This window comes from Carcharodon carcharias, chromosome 15 (genome assembly GCF_017639515.1).
Source record: "Carcharodon carcharias isolate sCarCar2 chromosome 15, sCarCar2.pri, whole genome shotgun sequence".
NCBI lineage: Eukaryota > Metazoa > Chordata > Chondrichthyes > Lamniformes > Lamnidae > Carcharodon > Carcharodon carcharias.
In genome coordinates, this window is record NC_054481.1 from 34,290,532 (window position 1) to 34,309,678 (window position 19,147).

General features: G+C 39.4%; 1 protein-coding gene across 4 annotated transcripts in view; it reads left to right on the forward strand.

Annotated features, from left to right (window-relative positions):
- Positions 1-11,505, forward strand: part of eci1 (enoyl-CoA delta isomerase 1) — a 29,082-nt gene extending 17,577 nt beyond the window's left edge. For 3 of the 4 annotated variants that reach the window (XM_041206812.1, XM_041206815.1, XM_041206814.1), the window contains 5 exons: positions 54-200; positions 3,319-3,432; positions 3,961-4,082; positions 6,896-7,074; positions 7,880-11,505. In XM_041206812.1, coding sequence (XP_041062746.1) covers positions 54-200; positions 3,319-3,432; positions 3,961-4,082; positions 6,896-7,074; positions 7,880-8,046 — 729 coding nt within the window. In that variant the 3' untranslated portion in view covers positions 8,047-11,505. The remainder of the gene's footprint in view (positions 1-53; positions 201-3,318; positions 3,433-3,960; positions 4,083-6,895; positions 7,075-7,879) is intronic. The other variant, XM_041206813.1, reaches the window with a different exon arrangement.
- The last annotated feature ends 7,642 nt before the right edge of the window (positions 11,506-19,147 follow it).

The following is a 19,147-nucleotide window of genomic DNA, read 5'->3' on the forward strand; positions in this document are numbered from 1 at the left end:
GATTGTTTTTTGTTTTGGGAGGAAGAAATTTAATCATAATACTTTAATTTTAGTCTATTCCTAAGATCTTTTCTGCTGGTTTGGACATCAATGAGATGTATGGGAAGACACCCGAGCATACGGGGGAGTTCTGGAGAGCTGTTCAGGAAATATGGTTGAAGTTGTATGGATCCAATCTGGTGACGATAGCTGCAATTAATGTAAGTGACACAATGGTCTTCACAATTTGCAAATTATTTGTGTAAATTGTTTTCTTGCACTGAGACTGTATACAAAATAACTGTTAAAAACAATAGTAAACGATGGAAAAATATTAAGATAAAAGCAAAAAACTGCGGATGCTGGAAATCCAAAACAAAAATAAAAATACCTGGAAAAACTCAGCAGGTCTGACAGCATCTGCGGAGAGGAACACAGTCAATGTTTCGAGTCCGTATGACTCTTCAACAGAACTAAGGAAAAATAGAAGCGAGGTGAAATATAAGCTGGTTTAAGGGTGGGGGGACAAGTAGAGCTGGATAGAGGACCAGTGATAGGTGGAGATAACCAAAAGATGTCATGGACAAAAGGACAAAGGGGTGTTGACGGTGGTGATATTATCTAAGAAATGTGCTAATAGGTGACATTAAGGGTAGAAAGCAGGACGAGCAAGGTACAGATAGCCCTAGTGGGAGTGGGTTGGGGGAAAGGGATCAAAATAGGCTAAAAGATAGAGATAAAACAATGGAGGGAAATATTTAAAAATAATGGAAATAGGTGGGAAAAGAAAAATCTATATAAATTATTGAAAAAAGGGGGATTGGAAAGTGGGTGGGGATGGAGGAGAGAGTTCATGATCTAAAATTGCATGAACTCTCTCCTCCATCCCCACCCCCTTTCCGATCCCCCTTTTTTCCAATAATTTATATAGATTTTTCTTTTCCCACCTATTTCCATTATTTTTAAATGTATTTCCATCCATTGTTTTATCTCTATCTTTTAGCCTATTTCAATCCCTTCCCCCCACCCCACCCCCACTAGGGCTATCTGTACCTTGCTCGTCCTGCTTTCTACCCTTAATGTCACCTATTAGCACATTCCTTAGATAATATCACCACCGTCAACACCTCTTTGTCCTTTTGTCTATGACATCTTTTGGCAATCTCCACCTATCACTGGCCCTCTATCCAGCTCTACCTGTCCCACCTCCCCCCCCCACCAAACCAGCTTATATTTAATCTCTTTTCTATTTTTCCTTAGTTCTGTTGAAGAGTCATACGGACTCGAAACATTGTCTGTGTTCCTCTTTGCAGATGCTGTCAGACCTGCTGAGTTTTTCCAGGTGTTTTTATTTTTGTGATGGAAAAATATTGTTCCACACACAGTTCAGACTCACTTTCAACGTCAATTTGTAAAATCAAAAAGGTTTCTGAAGGAGTAAATCCAACAACGCTTCCAACATTGTGAAGTAATAATTAACATACAAAATTGTGTGCGCAAAACTGGCTAACCTTGCATTAATTTAGAAGCATCATCAATTTAATATGAAAGCAAAATCTATTAATTCTGTCTTAGCCAAAGAATCTTCAGCAATGGCTTCTCTTGCCATCCATGTATTGTTTCCTCTGGAACAATGTTCCCTCTAAGCTGCGTGGCAGTACAGCACCCTGAAAGCCCTAGCACAGGCTTTGCACAAGTCAGCCCTTCTAAGTTACTACACGTTCAGAGCCATGTATTGAAGAAATCGCCCACGCACTCAAGAAACCTAGTGGGGATGCTGCTCTGGAGCCAGCCAAGGATCTGGCTTTGAATCCTTCTTATTTGTCATCTGTATACCGCCCCTTGGCGACATCATCTGAAGATAGGACGTCACATTCCATATGAACGCTGACAGCAAAGAGCTTTTTCTCCACCACTGTCTCTGTCCTTCATCTGCCTCAGTACTGTCAGACTGTTTATCCTACATCCACTCCTGAATGAGCCATAACTTCCTTTAACTAAACGTTGGGAAGACCAAAGCCATTGACTTCAACCCCTACCAAAAGCTCCGTTCCCTAACGATTGATTCGGTTTCTCTCCCTAGCCACTATCTCCTTCTGAACTTGATTTTTCACATCTTCATATACTATTTGACCCTGAACTGAGCCTCCAATCCTGTATTCTGTCCTTTGCAAAGACTACCTTCTTTCACCTCTGAAATATTCCTCATCTCTGTTCCTGCCTCCAGCTCATCTGTTGCTGAAACTATCGTTCATGCTTTTGTTATATGCAGATTCTACTATTCCAATACTCTTCTGGTCAGCCTCCCATCTTCCACCCTCCATTAATTTGACCTCATCCTAAACACTGCTGCCCATATCCTAATTTGCACTGAGTCCCATTCACCCATCTGTTCACTGATGTATTTTAGCTCCCAGTCTACTAATGCTTTGATTTTAAAATTGTCATCCTCATGTTCAAATCCTTGTCTTAACCTCCCTATCTTTGTAACTTCTTACGATCCTGCAAGATCTCTTGTCTTCCTCCAATTCTAGCCTCTTGTGCATCCCTCACATCCTTTGCTCCACCATTGGCAATTGTACTTCTAACTCTCCTCTCTTCCCTCAATGAAGCTGCTCTTTAAACTCTTTGACCAGCCTTCTAGTCACCTGTCATAATTTTTCCTTTCTTTGGTTTGCTGGTAATTCTTGTCTGATAGCACTCCTGTGAAGTGCATTAGGATGTTTAACTATGGTATAGGTGCTATATAAATGCAAGTTGTTATTGTTCATTCAGCTGTGATATTACTGGAGTCCTTTCACGGTGATCATCATTCGCTGTTGCAACAAAAATATTTAAAAATTAAATCCAAATAGATGAGGGAAAAGAAAACAAAAAATAGGTGCGGAGAAACGTGTAGACTGGAAGAAGTCACATGAGGTAACTTTTTTTTCTTCTCCGCCGATGCTGCCAGACCTGCTGAGTTTTTCCAGGTAATTCTGTTTTTGTTGAGGTAACTGGTCCTTGTTAAACCCACAGCCATCTGTATCGCTATTGCTGCCTAATCACTGTTTCAGTATATCGCAAACCCATATCAATATGACAGCAACCAAGAAACAAAGAAGACCCAGAGCAGTCTTTTTTGTAATTTGCACAAAAGCAGATTGAAAGAAACAAGGCAAATGTATCACCATTGTCTCCTTGCTCCACCTGCCCCTTCCCCGTTTGCAACCGCATAAAACTCATCACATTTCAGTTCCAAAGAAGAGTCATATCGGGTTCGAAATGTTAACTCTGTTTCTCTCCATAGGTGCTGCCAGACCTGCTGAGTTTTTCGAGCATTTTCTGTTTTTATTTCAGGTTTCCAGAATCTGCAGTATTTTACTTTTACCTGTTCACTTTACCTCATTCGAGCAAAGCATCCAAAAAATAGAGTGCCTTCCACAAATAATCTGCCCTGCAACATCGGAACCAGTAAGGTCAATACCTTGGTTTCAACACCAGGCCTGCTTCAGTATGTATATTTATTTTACTGTGTTTCCTGTTGGCAGCCACTTATTGTACAAAGGGCATTTTATTCCAAAAGTCAACAATTGTTGCTTTAAAGAAAAGTATGGTTAAATATGTAGTCCAGAGACCCAGGGTTCGAATCCCACCACAGCAGAAAGTGGAATTTGAATTCAATAAAAATCTGGAAATTAGTATCTAATGATGACCATGAAACTATTGTTGATCGTCATAAAAACCCACCTGGTTCACTAATGTCCTTTAAGTAAGGAAATCTACTGTCCTTACCTAGTCTGGCTTATATGTGATCCCAGATCCACATCAATGTGGTTGATTCTTAAATGCCCTCTGAACAAGGGTAATAAATGCTGACCTAGCCAGTGACACCCACATCCCATGAACGAATAAAAAAAAATGTCACTGTTGAAGTAACACATTTGGTGCTGTTGATTTCTGCCCGTCTTTTGAAATTTGCCATTCCCATTATTGTTGCAGGGAGCCAGCCCTGCTGGAGGCTGCCTCTTGGCTATGGCATGTGACTACCGAATCATGGCAGATAATCCAAAATATGCAATAGGCCTAAATGAGACCAAGCTTGGAATTGTTGCACCATTCTGGTATGTCCTCACAAATTGTAGCAGTTGAATTTTACTAGCATTAGTTGATTTGCAATGGAAAAAAAAGTTGTTTCTCCTCATGATGTTTATCTCTGCTTCTCTTTTACCCTTGAACTTTAATGGAAAAATCCGTTATTTTTCTCTCTGATTCTTTCTCTTGCTGTCACCTTCAAATCTGTCTGAGTATTTCTAATACTTCTGTCTCCATTTCTCTGTAAGTTTGAAGCCTCCTCTGTATTCCTCTTTGCGTTTTAACTTCTCTGTATTTTGTATCTATTTTCCCTTGTGTATGTATGTTTCCTTGTCTGGCACACAGTTCATTCTCTGAAATTGTAAAGCATACTCAGTGTATGTACATTTTAATCATGAGAGCAAACCTCAGTTGCAGGATCAATTTGAGTTGAAACAGCTGATTTGGTGCTCCAAGAGATTTGGTCAGGAAATTGCTGCACTTCATTCACTACAGCTGGCCTCAACTGGACCTTGCATTTTAGTAACTGCTGTTTTGTTCTGGGACAAGACTCTATTACAAATGACAATTCTCACTTGCAGTACAGAAGCTGATCTCAAAGCAGAGTAGCAAAGCCAGGTAGGAGCTGCATCTAGGGCTAACAAGAAGCACATTAAGGAGGTAAAGTATGAGTATGAACTGTATGGTGGGGTGGGATGGGGGCAGTGACAAGGTTGGACAGCTAAAATGACTGAAAAACTGGGAGGAAGGTGTTGGAGGGGAAGGGTGCCTCTGTAGGGCAGTTGAAGGGAGAGTTCCTGTGAAAGGAGTTGGAGGTTAAGTGCATTTAAGCTGCGAGTGAGTACATATGTAAATTTGTAAACTTGAGGAAATGCCTCTGTATTGAAGACTTTCAAGGGCCGAGTGCTTCCAAATTGGGGGAAAATTTAAAAAAAAAGTACCTATGAATTGAAGAAGACCTCTGTCTGAAGAGTACCTCTGAACTAGCAAGGAATGGTGTTAGAGGGAGACGATGTCTGAGCTGAGCACTTGGAAAGGGAGAGTGTATGAACTGGGAGGAGTTGGAGGGGGAAGGTGAACTGGGAAGTGTTGGAGGATGAGAGTACCTGTGAAAAGAGAAGCAGTGGGCTAGAGGGACAGTCACAGAACAGGCAGGTGCGCACCTATGAAGGGAAAGATTAATGGTTGAGGCAGCTTTCTGGAAGTGTGGGCCTGTTGAATATAATCAAATAGCACATTTCCTATGATTTATTTTTAGAATGTAAGAATGCCATGATGCTATTAAAACTGTTATGAAGCAGAGTGGAGTAGTGCTCCTGTTTGCCTCAGAAAATTGTAAGGGAGGTAGCAGTACTTGACCAGATTTGTGGTTCAGAATTTGCTTTACTATATATGAGTGATAGTCTATCTCATGTAAAAGTTGACCCCTGACATTTGGCCAAAAATCCTTAATTCTTCATAAATCTCGTGTATAAGTCGACCCTAGTTTTTGAGGGATAGTAGGGATAAATCAAGTCTATAAATAGAAACTCTTTGTGTAACTGGTAGTCAGGACGAGAATCAAAACCATACATTACAACTGGGGCTGAATGGAAAGGAGCTGGAATTGAAGTTATTTACTATTTAGCAATAATATGACTAACTACTGAATTAAGAATTTGAATTGAAGTACATCAATGAAAATGGAAAATGCAAAACTGGAATAGTAAATAACACAAAAAGAAAGTGTTGGATACAGAATGACGACAAGGAATCGGAACATGAAAAAGAAATTCTATCAGTAAAATATTAATAGAAACCTGTACTGTTGCCTTCATTCTTTTCATGGGTTTCATCCACCCTGCCATCGGGCAGGATCCTCAGGAAGTAGCCCCAGTTTTTACCATGGAGTCCCTTGGGCTCCTTGAATGATCCCAGGGAGAAGAGGCTTCTTCCAGCATTAGCGAGAGTTGCCCAGATGCACAGGGAGAGTGGCTATGGAATTGGTGAGTGGGAGGGAGGGTCAGGAGACAGAAGCAACAGAAGGGAGGGAGAGTTGGGAGATGGAAGCATCAAATGGGAGGATTGGGAGAGGGGAGTGGCAAGTGGGAGGGAGGGTTGGGAGTGAAGTGGTGAGAGGGAAGGAGAGTTGGGAGATGGAAGTGGCGAGGGTTGGAAGAGAGGAATGGCGAGCAGGGGGGAGGGTTGGGAGAGGGAAGCGGCCAGTGGGAGGTCGGGAGAAAGAAACGGAGAGTGGGAGTTAGTGGCAAGGAGCATGAGAGAGTGTTGAGGAGTGGGAAAGGCCGCTCCAAAATGGTGCCGATCAGGTCACGCACGCTTTGTTGTCCCTGACGCGAAACAACATTAAAAGTCCCTAACCTAAGATGATGCACAGATTTCAACAACTCAAAAATATTACTTGTGTATAAGCCAACTCCATGGTGTTTGGCTAAAAATTTGCTCTCAACAAACTCAACTTTTACTTGAATATAGATGGTATTTTTTTTGGTTCAGTACCCATATTTTTTTCTAAACCCACTTCTGCTCATCTGGTATTTAAAATCCTCTATACATTTAATTTCCCAGTCCTGTCTTCAAGGCTCTATCTGGAAGGGAATGAAGGAGAAATAGGTTGGGTCTGGGAGCAAAGAGAAGGTGAATGTGCTACCAAATAATTGTGTGAGAGAAAAAAATATATTACATTTTCCAAAAAAGGTAGTGATGATTGAGTTATGCTTTAGTGTCCTCAGCATCATGTTCTCACATTGTAATTGTTTTTCCATAACCATTTGATTAATTTGCTGAACTTTTATTACTGTTTTTGGTTCTAAGCTGTAACTTATTTTTTATATCATCATCAAAGGTTCAAGGACACCATGATAAATGTCATTGGAAGGAGGGCCACAGAGCATTCTCTCCAGCTTGGTCTCATGTACAGTACATCAGAGGCCTTGAAAATTGGACTTGTTGACCAGCTGGTAGCACAAGATAAAATTATGACAACAGCTTTGAGTGTAATGTCAGAATGGTTGGCTATTCCAGGTAAAGCTGTTTTAAATCTGAAAGTAGTAAAATGTACTATAGTTATGATTAATCTTTTTGGAAAATATTTTGTTATTCCTGAATAAAAATAAATTTTAAAATATTTACATAAAACTAACTTGTAATTTTTGCTAAAAATGTGCTGAGTCTACTTAGAAACTGCTTTGCAATTACATAAAATTGAATTACGGTATACAGGAAGTTTTTTTTTACAAATTTAGCCATGGGTTTCATATAAGTGGTTCCTCATCACTTCGAGGAAGCCTTTAAAATGTCGAGCATTTCATAACAACCTTGTAACTCAGACTCCATGTTCTTAATGTATAAAATATATTTTGCTTGCCCAAATTAATAATTGAACTTATCCCTTGGCATCTCTTCATTGTCATTCAGCTGAGATCAGGCAACATGGCAGATTTGAGTTGTGTGATTTCCATGCCATCATGAAACGGTATTCCAATGAGTCAACATATCAGTACGCTTTTTATAAGTTGGTTGGCTTTTATGAGCTGTATGCTGTTTGATAACTTTGTTGTTTTGTGTATAACTTTGTAACCTGTTGTCCGTTTGATTGTAAAATGAGGTTGGCTCACTGGATGTGCCCAACTTGAATACAATAATCAAAGAAAAATACCAAGGTTTAATATTTGACTTGACATGCCAAGGCAAGTTGGAATTGCAAAATTTTTTTTCAATTCCCAATCTTCAATAAAGTGGAAGAAATAACTATATTAACATATTCATTGTAGTTGGACCTTTGTCTTTTAGTTCTGTTACCATATCATCTTAATAATTTATTACGCAGATCATGCTCGGCAAATTACCAAATCCATGATGAGGAAGCCAACACTCGATCAACTTTTGACCAACAGGGAATCGGATATACAAAATTTTGTGAATTTCATCAGTAAAGATTCCATTCAGAAGTCGCTTCAGCTGTACCTGGAGATGCTAAGACAAAGAAAAGGCTGAGTAAATGTGCCCTTAAACAGGGTTCCAGTGTAGTTGTACACATGATGTGATGGACAATCATTCCTAGGATTCTTTGAACAATTCTCCTTTCAATTAATTTTTTCATCTTTTTTCAAAATGACTTTGCAAAATGTATACAATTTATATCCTAACTCTTTGTGATATCAAACCTGAAAATTGCTAATTCTGCTGTCAATGTCTTGGCAGAGTTGATTGTTTAATTTAATCTGGGATAATAAATTGCCTGTTGGGTGCATGATTTTTCTTTAAGTAATTAAGCACATCTACAAAATGTGCTTTTTACTTTTTTAGTTAAATTTAGATCATGAGTTTCATATACTCGAGTGTTCATCAATTTATTTTTTTGTTGAAAAGCTAAATATTGTTTACATTTTCTGTTTTATGGAGTACTTTTTAAAAAAAAAAGTGTTTCAAATGAAAAAGAAGAAATTTCAGTTTCTAGGTCTATATTCAGAAACAATTTACAGCATTAGTTATAATATGGGCTATTTAAAATTTTTATACTAATATTGTCTTTTTGAGTTATGTTAATGAAGTGGTGGACTCATGAGGATATAGCAATGTTAGAAAATGGATGTAACAACAGAAGGGGACGTTGCTGAAGCATTCTGGGTGGAAATTAACAAAATGACAAAATGACACACAGCAATTGTTTTCATTTACATTTACATTGCACCTTTAATGTAAAAAAAAAATCTCAAATTAATTTACAGGGACATATGGGGAAATACCAAAACAAAGAAGCCATGATTAGGAGAGGTGACCAAAGTTTGGTTAAAGAGAGTCTTAATAGGAAGACAGGAGTTGGTGAAGGGATTTAAAGAGAGAATTGTAGAGCATGAGGTCCAGGTGGCTGAAAATACAACTGTCAATGATGGGGAAAAAGGATGGAGGATGCACAATGCTGGAGTTAGAAGACGGGAGAATATGCAGAAGGGCTGGTGAAGGTAACAAAGATAGGAATTGGGTGAAATCATGGAGGTATTTGAACAGTCCAAATTATGTAGGAATGAATTATTTAAACAGGAAATAGTAATGTGATAATCAGTGATAACATAGTTGAGGACAATGTAGAGCCTGAGGTAAAAGTTTAAACCTTTCGTAGAGCAAGTCAGTGACAGCTACTAAAGACAATGTGAGAAGTAGATACAGTATAGCTCAGATTAAATAGTAAGCTGGTAGTAATGAGTTGAGTCCGGGGATAATTTTGCATTAAGGCCAAACAGTAACTTTAGGGTGGAAAGTCTTAAAACAACTGTATTTATTAAAAGGCAGTAATAGAAAAGCAGAGAAAATTGAAATTTTAAGAAACATAATAAATACCTCAAGAGGTGTGAAGACCACCCCCTCCTCCAAGCGCATGCCCTAAGACGATGGACTTCCATTGGATTGGTCCATGATTATGCTTGGCAAAGTACCCCAGTGGTTTGCCATTGCCTTCTGCAGTAAGGCTGACCTGGAAATTGTCCCGCTTTTACCATCTGCCTTCAGGTGTATTGGAAGGATTTACAGGTTGATAATTAACCTATTTGCCCATGTTTGAATAGGCCATTAAGTCCTGGAGTAGGACTTGAACCCAGAGCTTCTGGCCCAGAGGTAGGGATGCAACCTGCTGCCCCACAAGACCACTGTATAAATAAAGGATATGACCTGATAAACAAGTATACAAGATTGAAGTGTCAGCTTTTAGTGGTAACCTACTGTGATGGGTTCAGAACTGGCTGGAAGTAGTTGTAGATGAACTTGCATCTACTTGGAGTTTGATAACAAATGGTGTCCCAAAGACATTTGTGTTAGAACTATTACTGTTTACTATAGTTATCAATGATCTAGACATGGGCATTGAGAATCACTAACAATAACTTCCCCTTCCACTCACATGGACCTCATCTTGACCCACCTTCTATTTCTCATCTGCATGCATCCTCTCGGCAACATCAACCGAAAACATGTAAGGTTCGCATATACATTGCCAACACCAGTTCTACCTCACCACCACCTCTATTGACCTCTCCACTGTCACAGATTTATCTCGCTGCTTTCCTCCAATTAAATATTGGGATAACCTAGGCTGTTGCCTGGAGTCCCTGCCACAAACGATTCCATCCCTCTCCCTGGCAACAATCTGATGCTGAACCAGACTGTTCACAATCTTGAGGTCTTATTTGATCCTGAGCTGAACTTCTTAAAAAGATTTATTAGGATATGGGTGTTGTTGGAAAGGCCACTCAATCCCAGTGGAGTGCTAGTGACTGGCTCCATGCAGGACCTTTATTAATAACAAATGCCTTCCTGCAGAATGAAACTATTCCCCTTATTCAACCCAAAATCTGCTCACCAAGCTCACAAGACGCAACCTTGCTTAGTAGACTCCTGTGCAACACTTAAAGGCAATTTGAAAGTCGAGAAGTACGAATATATGAGCAAATGGCGCACAGAACATAGCTCACATTTCTTGTACCCTGTGGTGAAATGGTAAATAGTGTGATTCATTTTGAGGTCATTAGTGGTGGAAACGCTTGAGAGTGTTAAATGAGCCCTCATCCGTGCCTTTGTTACCTATAGTCTTGGCTATGCCAATACCCCCCTTAAACTTGAATTCATCCAAAACTCCGTTGCACATATCCTAACTCGCATGAAGTCCTGTTCATCCATCACCCCCATGCTTGCTGACCTACATTAGCTTCCACAGCAGCAATGCTTTGATTTTAAAATTATCATCCTTGTTTTCAAATCCCTCCATGGCCTCACCCCTCCCTATCTCTGTAATCTCCTCCAGCCCCACACCCCTCCCACATATCTGCGATACTCCAATTCTGACCTCTTGCTGTTTTAATTTTGCCATCATTGGTGGTTCTGGCCACAGCTGCTTAGATCCTAAGCTCTGAAGTTCTCTTTCTAAACCTCTCTGATTCTCTCTCACCCCCTTTAATATACTCCAAAACCTACCCCTTTGACCATGTTTTTGGTCACCTGTTCTAATATCTCCTTACATGGCTTGATATCAAATTCTCTTTGCTCCCCTGTGAAATACTGTTGGGATGTTTTACTATGTTAAAGTTGCTATCTAAATGCAAGTTGTTGTCAATGCTCTGGAATCAGAGGGACCATAATGAAGAGTAGCAGCATGCATTTAAAAACTCTCTCATGTCTCACTGATTTGAATTTCTTGGAAAGTGGAAAAAGCAAACTAGTCAATAATTTAATTGGACTTCCAGAAGGCATTTGATAAAGTTCCAGATATTAGCATTTCATAGATATCAAATATCATGGAATTCGACATATATTAGGTAGTAAGGCTTTATGGTGTTAGTTTGAAATTGGGTAGTTGGCTTGAAATCTCCAGTGCCATTGCTTCTAATATTGCCTCAATATTGTACACTATTTTATATTGGCTGTAGGAGTAAATTCAAGTAATCAATAAAGTATTATTCTGTTTCTGTGGTGCAGTTGTGTTTAATATGGTATGCTGGTTGATGTAAATCGTCAACTTAGCTAAAAGTTAATTGCTGTTGGTGAGGAATGTTTTCAGATCAGCAGGCGCATGTAAACTTCCAGCTTCGATGAGAAGAAACCATGTTGAAATGTAACCAATGTACGCTCGGCACAGGACTTTTAGGAATTCTCTGATTTGCCTGTTTTTACTCCGGCTGTTTCCTTGCTAAAGTTACGACATTCGAACAGGATATCCCTCGTGGAAATTCACTGCGCCCCCCCCCCCCACCCCACCAAAAATATTTTCCCTAAAAGATTTCCTCAGCCATAACCCATTGATGTGCAATGCTGAAGGAAGAAGTGGGATTTACAAGCACCAGACCCTGCCACATTCTGTTTTTCCATGAGTTGTATGAATTCTCTGGAAGCTGTTGGTGCAGATGTATGTTGCAAGCTATAGCTTGCTACCTGTTGGTTCACAGTGACATGTCTCGAATGCACCATGAATTCCAGGACCAAGGCTTCTTATGTAGATTCAGGTCTCCAATGGAAAGCATTATTTCAGGCTTTTCAAATACAGAAGATTTTAGTGTTCAGTTTGACCATTTAGAATTTTTTTCAGATGGTTATTACAAACCTTATTCCCGTCATAAGACCTCAAATGACTCAAGAATCAAAGATAGCAGCCAGCTGAATTTGGAACAGTTTGGTTGATTCTCCCCCTCCTATGCTTTATTGGTAGATTCTGCTGACTATTCATGTGTGATTTGTTGTTTCTATATATCCTTGGTACTTGCACATTAGAAGTTTGTCTGCCCCCTGTTATTGCATTCAATTGTTATTCTGCAAATCTGTTCAGCTGTGATTTATCCTGTTTTATTAATGTGAAATGTGGAGAGTAATCGGAAATTTGCTTATGTATGGGAGTGATGGTTGAAACACACACTAGAGGCAAATCCTCTGTGGTGTTGATCGATAAATCAAAGGACATGCTAAAGTTTGTCATTTGAAGTGTGGTCAGAAGTTAGTGTGATGCTGACAGAAAATAAGCATTCACGTGCAATACTTCTAATATAGATAGATATATGAACGTACATTAGTAGATCTCCCACAATATTGGTCACCGTAAGGGGGGACCAGGATAGCTGCCATAACGGAATTAAGCATATAGATTTCTGACATATTTATAATTCGAGTCCTTAAATCTAAATTTACCATTTCAATACTGAGATTGGAACTTTAGTGATATTATAAATAGCAGCATTTTTCACTTCTGAACCAACAGCTACAATTCTGGAGAAGGGCAAAATACATCCATTACATAAAGGAAATGAATATTCACAAAATTTATCAATACACCTGGCTCATTATCGTGGAGTGTTCAAATTAAGCTTTTTCTACATATTTTAGTGGGAACTTTATTCCACACAAAGTTAGTGATGTGGCACATTGAAAGCAATCATTTGTCTTTTATACAGTGCCTTTCACACATTCAGGACTTCCCAAAGTGCTTTCCAGGCAATTAAGTACTTTTGAAGTGGAGTCACTGTTGTAATGGGAAACACCCCAGATAATTTGGTCCCAAAAACAGCAATGAAATAAATGACCAGGCTATTAGCTGAGGGATGAGTATTGGCCAATATACTGGGAGAAATCCCCTGCTCTTCTTCAAATAATGCCATGGGATTTCATGTTGTGCCGATTTTCGAGAGCAGATAGGTGCATAGGAACATGGGAGCAGGAGTAGGCCATTCGGCCCGTTGAACCTGCTCCATTACTTAACTAGATCACGACTGATTGTCTACCTCAACACCATTTTCCCACACTAACCCTTGATGTCATTAGTATCTAGAAATCTATCGATCTCTGTCCTGAACATACTCAATGACTGAGCTTCCACAGCCCTCTAGGGTAGAGAATTCCAAAGATTTGCCACCCTCTGAGTGAAGAAATTCCTCCTCATCTCAGTCCTAAATGGCTTGCCCTTTATTTTGAAACTGTGTCCCCTGGTTCTAGACTCCACCAGCTAGGGGAAACATCCTTTCTGCATCTACCTTGTCTCATCTCTTAAGAATTTTCTAAGTTTCAATGAGATCACCTCTCATTCTTTTAAACTCTAGAGGATACAGGCCTAGTCTCCTCAATCTCTCCTCATAGGACAGTCCCGCCATCCCAGGATTTAGCCTGGTGAACCTCCTCTGCACTCCCTCTATAAGTATATCCTTCCTTAGGTAAGGGGACCAAAGCTGTACACAACATTCCAGGTGTGGTCTAACCAAGGTTCTGTACAACTGAAGCAAGACATCTTTATCCTGTATCAAATCTTCTTGCAATAAATTCCACACACCATTTGTCTTCCTAATGGTTCATTCAAATAACTATACCTCAGAGTGTAGCACTCCCTCAGTGCTGTATTGAAGTGTCATCCTGGATTATATGCTCAAATCTTTGAAGTCAGGCTAGAACCTAAAACCTTTTGACATTGAATGAAAATGCTACCAATGAACAAAGTCTCACACCTTACCTGAAGTCCTATATGATGGCTTGGTAGGTTGTGAGATCATGCTTGTGATTCAAAAACAGTGATCTTTTAGTTATTGCTGTGGCATCAGATAGAGGTTTAGAAAAAGGACTGTTATTTTCTTACAGGATGGGAAGAAAAATCTGAGGTCTTGTACACAGCCTACCAGTTTGCTAAGGCTCAAATTTATTTCCCATCCTCTTGAATGAGGCATGTTACAGAGACCTAAATTTGAGGTAGAGGAGAGAATTTTTATATAAAATAAGTTACAAAAAGAAAAGAAACAAAGTTTGAAATAAAATAATTCTGTCATATTGAGATGAAGTTTAGAGAAGTTTAACTCCAGTCAGGATTTAGCTTTAACTTGGTCATCATTTAGGTCCCAACTATTCTTGAGGGTCACAGATGCAACTTCAGTGACTTTCATTAGTCACATCTTCAATTTGATCTGATTCAGTTGATACAAACTTTGTGTATGATTTTATTAGTGAGAACTCCTGCTGCAAGCTACGTAAGTGTATTCAAAATGTACTTTTCAAACCAAAATAATGTTCATTGTGTTGCAAACCTGGATCTGCTTTAGCCACCTTTTCAGGTTCCGTAACATCAGTGTCGGCTTTTAGCATTCTGAGCATCTTACTTTTACGGCAGTTGAGATGGCATGATATTATATCAACTCAAATGACAATAAAACCCAGCAATACATCAATAGCAATCCCTTCAGTTATCAACTAGATAATCATTTCTTTCGTAAATATATCTGTCATTTCTCTGAAGGTGAACTGAATTAATGCCAGAAGTTCGGCTCAAGTTGTAAACTGTTTTGAGATTGAACAGAATGAGGACTTCTAAAATGGGAATTAGGTGGGAGTGGGAATTCAGTGCAGAGAACAAAGGATGAACAAAAGCTAAGTGCTGAATTATTTATTCATACTTTGACACTTAACTGTATGCTTGTTAGCAGGCTATTAAGCAAAACAAAAATAGAAATAAATATAAGACAACAACAATAACCTAACTAGCAGCTTTAAATAAGTAATGAAAAAATAAGTAAGCAAAATGTTACTTCAATAAGGCTACGAAATCTTTGGATTTCTATCTGAGCTATGTTGTAATTTGTGAAGGGATAAACAGAACAGGAAAGTAAATATGTGGCTGGAAAATGGGTTCTATTTCATGGGACATTGGCATCAGTGCTGGAAGAGGCAGGAGTTATACCAACTGGAGATAAGGGCTCCACTGGAACCTGAATGGGACCTAGTGGAAAGGATAGATAGGATTGTTTGTTTCTTTTGGAGAACAGTGTGGAGCGCTGGAAGGATTTCAGATTTACAGGCTGATTAACAACTTGATTGGCCACATCATAAATACTCTTTCCTTGGTCTTCAATTTCAGGAGTGCCTTGAAACCAAAATCTTCTGGCTCAGAGGCAGGAGTGCCACCAACTGAAGCACATGACGGTCCCGTGGGTTGTTGAAAGAGCTTTAAATCAATAGAGGGTGATGGGGTGGGTGGGGGAGTCTGGGCGGTGGGGGAAGTGGGGAATGTGGGTGTGGGGGGCAGCAAGGTGATGGTCCAGGTGGAAATACTAGGAAAAGACGGGATGTGCGATGGGCACAATACAAGAAGTGCTAAACATAACATAAATACTCCAGAAACAGGAACAATTAAATAAAGTATTAATAAAATACCTGCTAAAATAATGAAGGAATGTTGAAAATAACATATAAATTTGCCTATAGAGAAATGTAGAGAATCAGCAACTAAATGTGTAATAGCTCAACATTTGTGAAAAATACACTATCAGCCTAGATGGACAGAGTGGAGATAACTCTTATTTGAGGAACCATGTACATAAATGCACATATTCTAAGAAATAAAATCAGTTAGAAGCACAAATTCAGTATCCTTTAGTGTGACTATTATTTGTGTTCCATGACAGGCAGGAATACAAAGGTGAGGAAGAGATGCTTTAGTTGATGTCATAGGACCCTGATTAGCATGCACATGTGAGCCCTACCTGAGACCACCAGTCGCTTCATCCGCGATTTAAAAAGAAATAGAAGATTGAGCTGCTCCATTTTACCTGCTCACCTGTTACACTCCTGACCTGTGGGTTGTTGAGCTTACAGCAACTGCTGTTTAATAATGTTGGGTAAAATCATAATAGCCTTCAAATTGAATGATGCTAAATTTGAGATGATATAACCAAACCATACTTAACTCTACACTCGCACTAACTATGAATAGATGAGTAAAATAATGCACTATTTATTAGTGCTTTGGACAACAGGATTTTCAATGCAATCATGCCATTGTCATGTATATGGTATATTTAGTAATGTAACAAAACATTATTGTCAGAATTATCTTTTACCTATCATAAGCACATTTTGTAGTGATGGTAGTAGCAGTATCTGCAGAGTCTGGGATAAGCCATTGGAATTAGCTATCCTTACATAGTCGAATGTAAGCCCAGTCAGTTGGTTTGACATAAGAACAATCTGCATTTAGATCCCCCATGATCAGCATGTTCTGTGTGGACCATAAATGAAGATACTTTATTTTAACTCATTAAAGCAATGAATCTTCAGTTATTTCTAGATTTTATTGCTTACATCAGTTCCCAGCATCAAGAAAAACATCATAAAGGCATCAATTTCCGTTGACTGGTGAAGGTGTTGCGTGCATTGGCATGAAACCAAAGTTATGAATGACTAAAGGAGGGAAAAGGATGCAGAGGGGAATGAACATTTAATCTTATTCACTTTCGCAAGTGAAAGAAAATATCTCAATTTTCTTCGGAAATAATGACAGGAACAGAAATGAAGAAATTGATCTATCTGGTTTCCTGCTTCTGTGTTTAAAATAAACGTCAGAAAAATCATCTTTACCCCATCTCACTCACTGGAAGGCTTTTGGCTGACGTTCCCCAGGCAACATGGCCTGGAGTTCCTGCGAGGTTGCTCCTTTCTCAGTGCAATTTTCCTGAAATCAACTGGATTTTCCTCAATTCCTGAAATCAGCCAAAAAATAGACAAACTTCAAGTACAAATTATGTCTAGCGCAAAGTAGGCTTAGACAATCTTGCATTTGTTTCTCTTTTTAAATCACGAAGGAAATCAGCCCCATCTGTAAAACTGTCCACACCCCTAGATCAAGTTAATGACCATTGCTAGTTTTAATCAATTGCATCCATCTGTGGGTCTTTGCAGAAGCTCTTAAACTTTTTACCGGTGCAAGGATACTAACAGGCATCAGTTAAAAACTTAGAAATGAGAAATTGACTACTGTACACAAATGAAACTAGCAAATAACCCTGTATAGCTTTTTAAAATAATTTCCAAAAAATTATTTAAATCAGGTACTCACAGCTAGCGAAAGAGACACTGATTAAAGAAGATTTTTTTGATAAACACCATTTTTTAGTTGTATTAATATAAATACATCAGGGTAACACCCCTAATTATTTCAAGGAATATTTATAATGCAAAAAAATGTTCTAGAATGCTGTCCAATAGCACTGGTTTATGATAGGGAGAGGCAGTGGTATGGTGGTAATGTCACTGGACTAGTAATACAGAAGACTTAGGCTACTCCCCTGGGGACAAGAGTTCAAATCCCACCATGGCAGCTGGTGCAATTTAAATTCAATTATTAAAAATCTGGAATTAAAAACTAGTAACAGTGGCAATTTTTGATCGTTAGGAAAAACCGGCTGTGCTAATGTCCTGAAGGAAATTTGCTCTCCTTACCTGGCTTACATTCCAGACCCACAGCAATGTGCTTGACCCTTAAATGCCCTCTATGATGGACCAGCAAGCCACTCAGTTGTATCAAACCACTACAAAGCCTACAACAGGAGGTGGAGGCCTCACAAATATCCCCATCCTCATTGATGGGGGAGTCCAAAACATCAGTGCAAAAGTGTGTTTTTTTGTGGTTTTTGGAGCTTGTGTGACTGCCCCTATTCTTGTTTTCCTCTTTTCCCTGATTGCTCCAGTTCCTAGTCATCATGCTTGAATACTAATTAGCTGAACATGACACAATATCAAACATTCTGCCTGTAATACGCCATAAATTGGATTAACAGTGGATTTAAACAGCATCACATAAAAATTCCAGATATGCTTTTTTGAAGTCTGACCACAATGCATAAAATGAAAACAGGCAAATATAAGTATCTCTCAGCTTGTTATTGTGTCCAAATATGAATTGCTTTGTTAATGTAGTTGTAAAGTAGTCAAAATAACTTATAGCTACCTGACTGTAGCTCCTGGTCTACGTAGCATTAACAGAATTCATGCTGGCACTCACTGTCATGATTATAGTGTAGGAGCAAGCGCCTGTTGTACTGCTGGCTTCCTGACAACCCAACTGGGGACCCAACAGTGTACAAGGTTAGCACGTGTTGAAGCTAGCCTTCAGCTCTTCAAGGCAGATTGAAGAAAAGCTGCAATACTGAACAGAAGATTGACAGAAAATGATTTTGAAACACTGAAGGTCCAAAAAATGGTGCATCAGGCAAAAAGGAGAGGATTCCAATATTTAATGATGGTGCATTGGAGGTTTTAGTGACTCAGTTGGTGTCTAGGACAGAGGCCATGTTTCTAAGGGAACCAGGAGGCCCTCAGGCCCTCAGCCTCCAAAGTAAGTGAGAGCAAATGGCAAAGGAAGTGAATACCTGGAGTCTGGAGTTGTGGACCCAGCAGCAGTGCTACAAAAAAGTTTCATGACCTCACACATGTGGTCAAGGTCAGTGAATGCCACCTCATGTGGCATCTCATACAGACCACACCATCAACTACTCAAGTTGTCAGTGCACCACACTGCTGTCACTCACCTGCAGAACTCACTAGGACATAAACTCATGTCTAAATTTCAGTTGCTCCACCTCACCCTCACACTTGTCCAATGATGCTCATCTGACACTTATCTCTCACTGCATATACCCTCCACATACCTACGCCTGGCATATAATTAGAACAGAGTGCAACACAAGCATTAACACTCTGCCTCTTGTTGGGCAAGGTCAGCCCTCCACCCCCAACAGCAGAGAGACCCAGGGAAGTGGTGGGGGTTGACATGACACCATCCCCTGAGCCTCCATTATGAGACCCATAA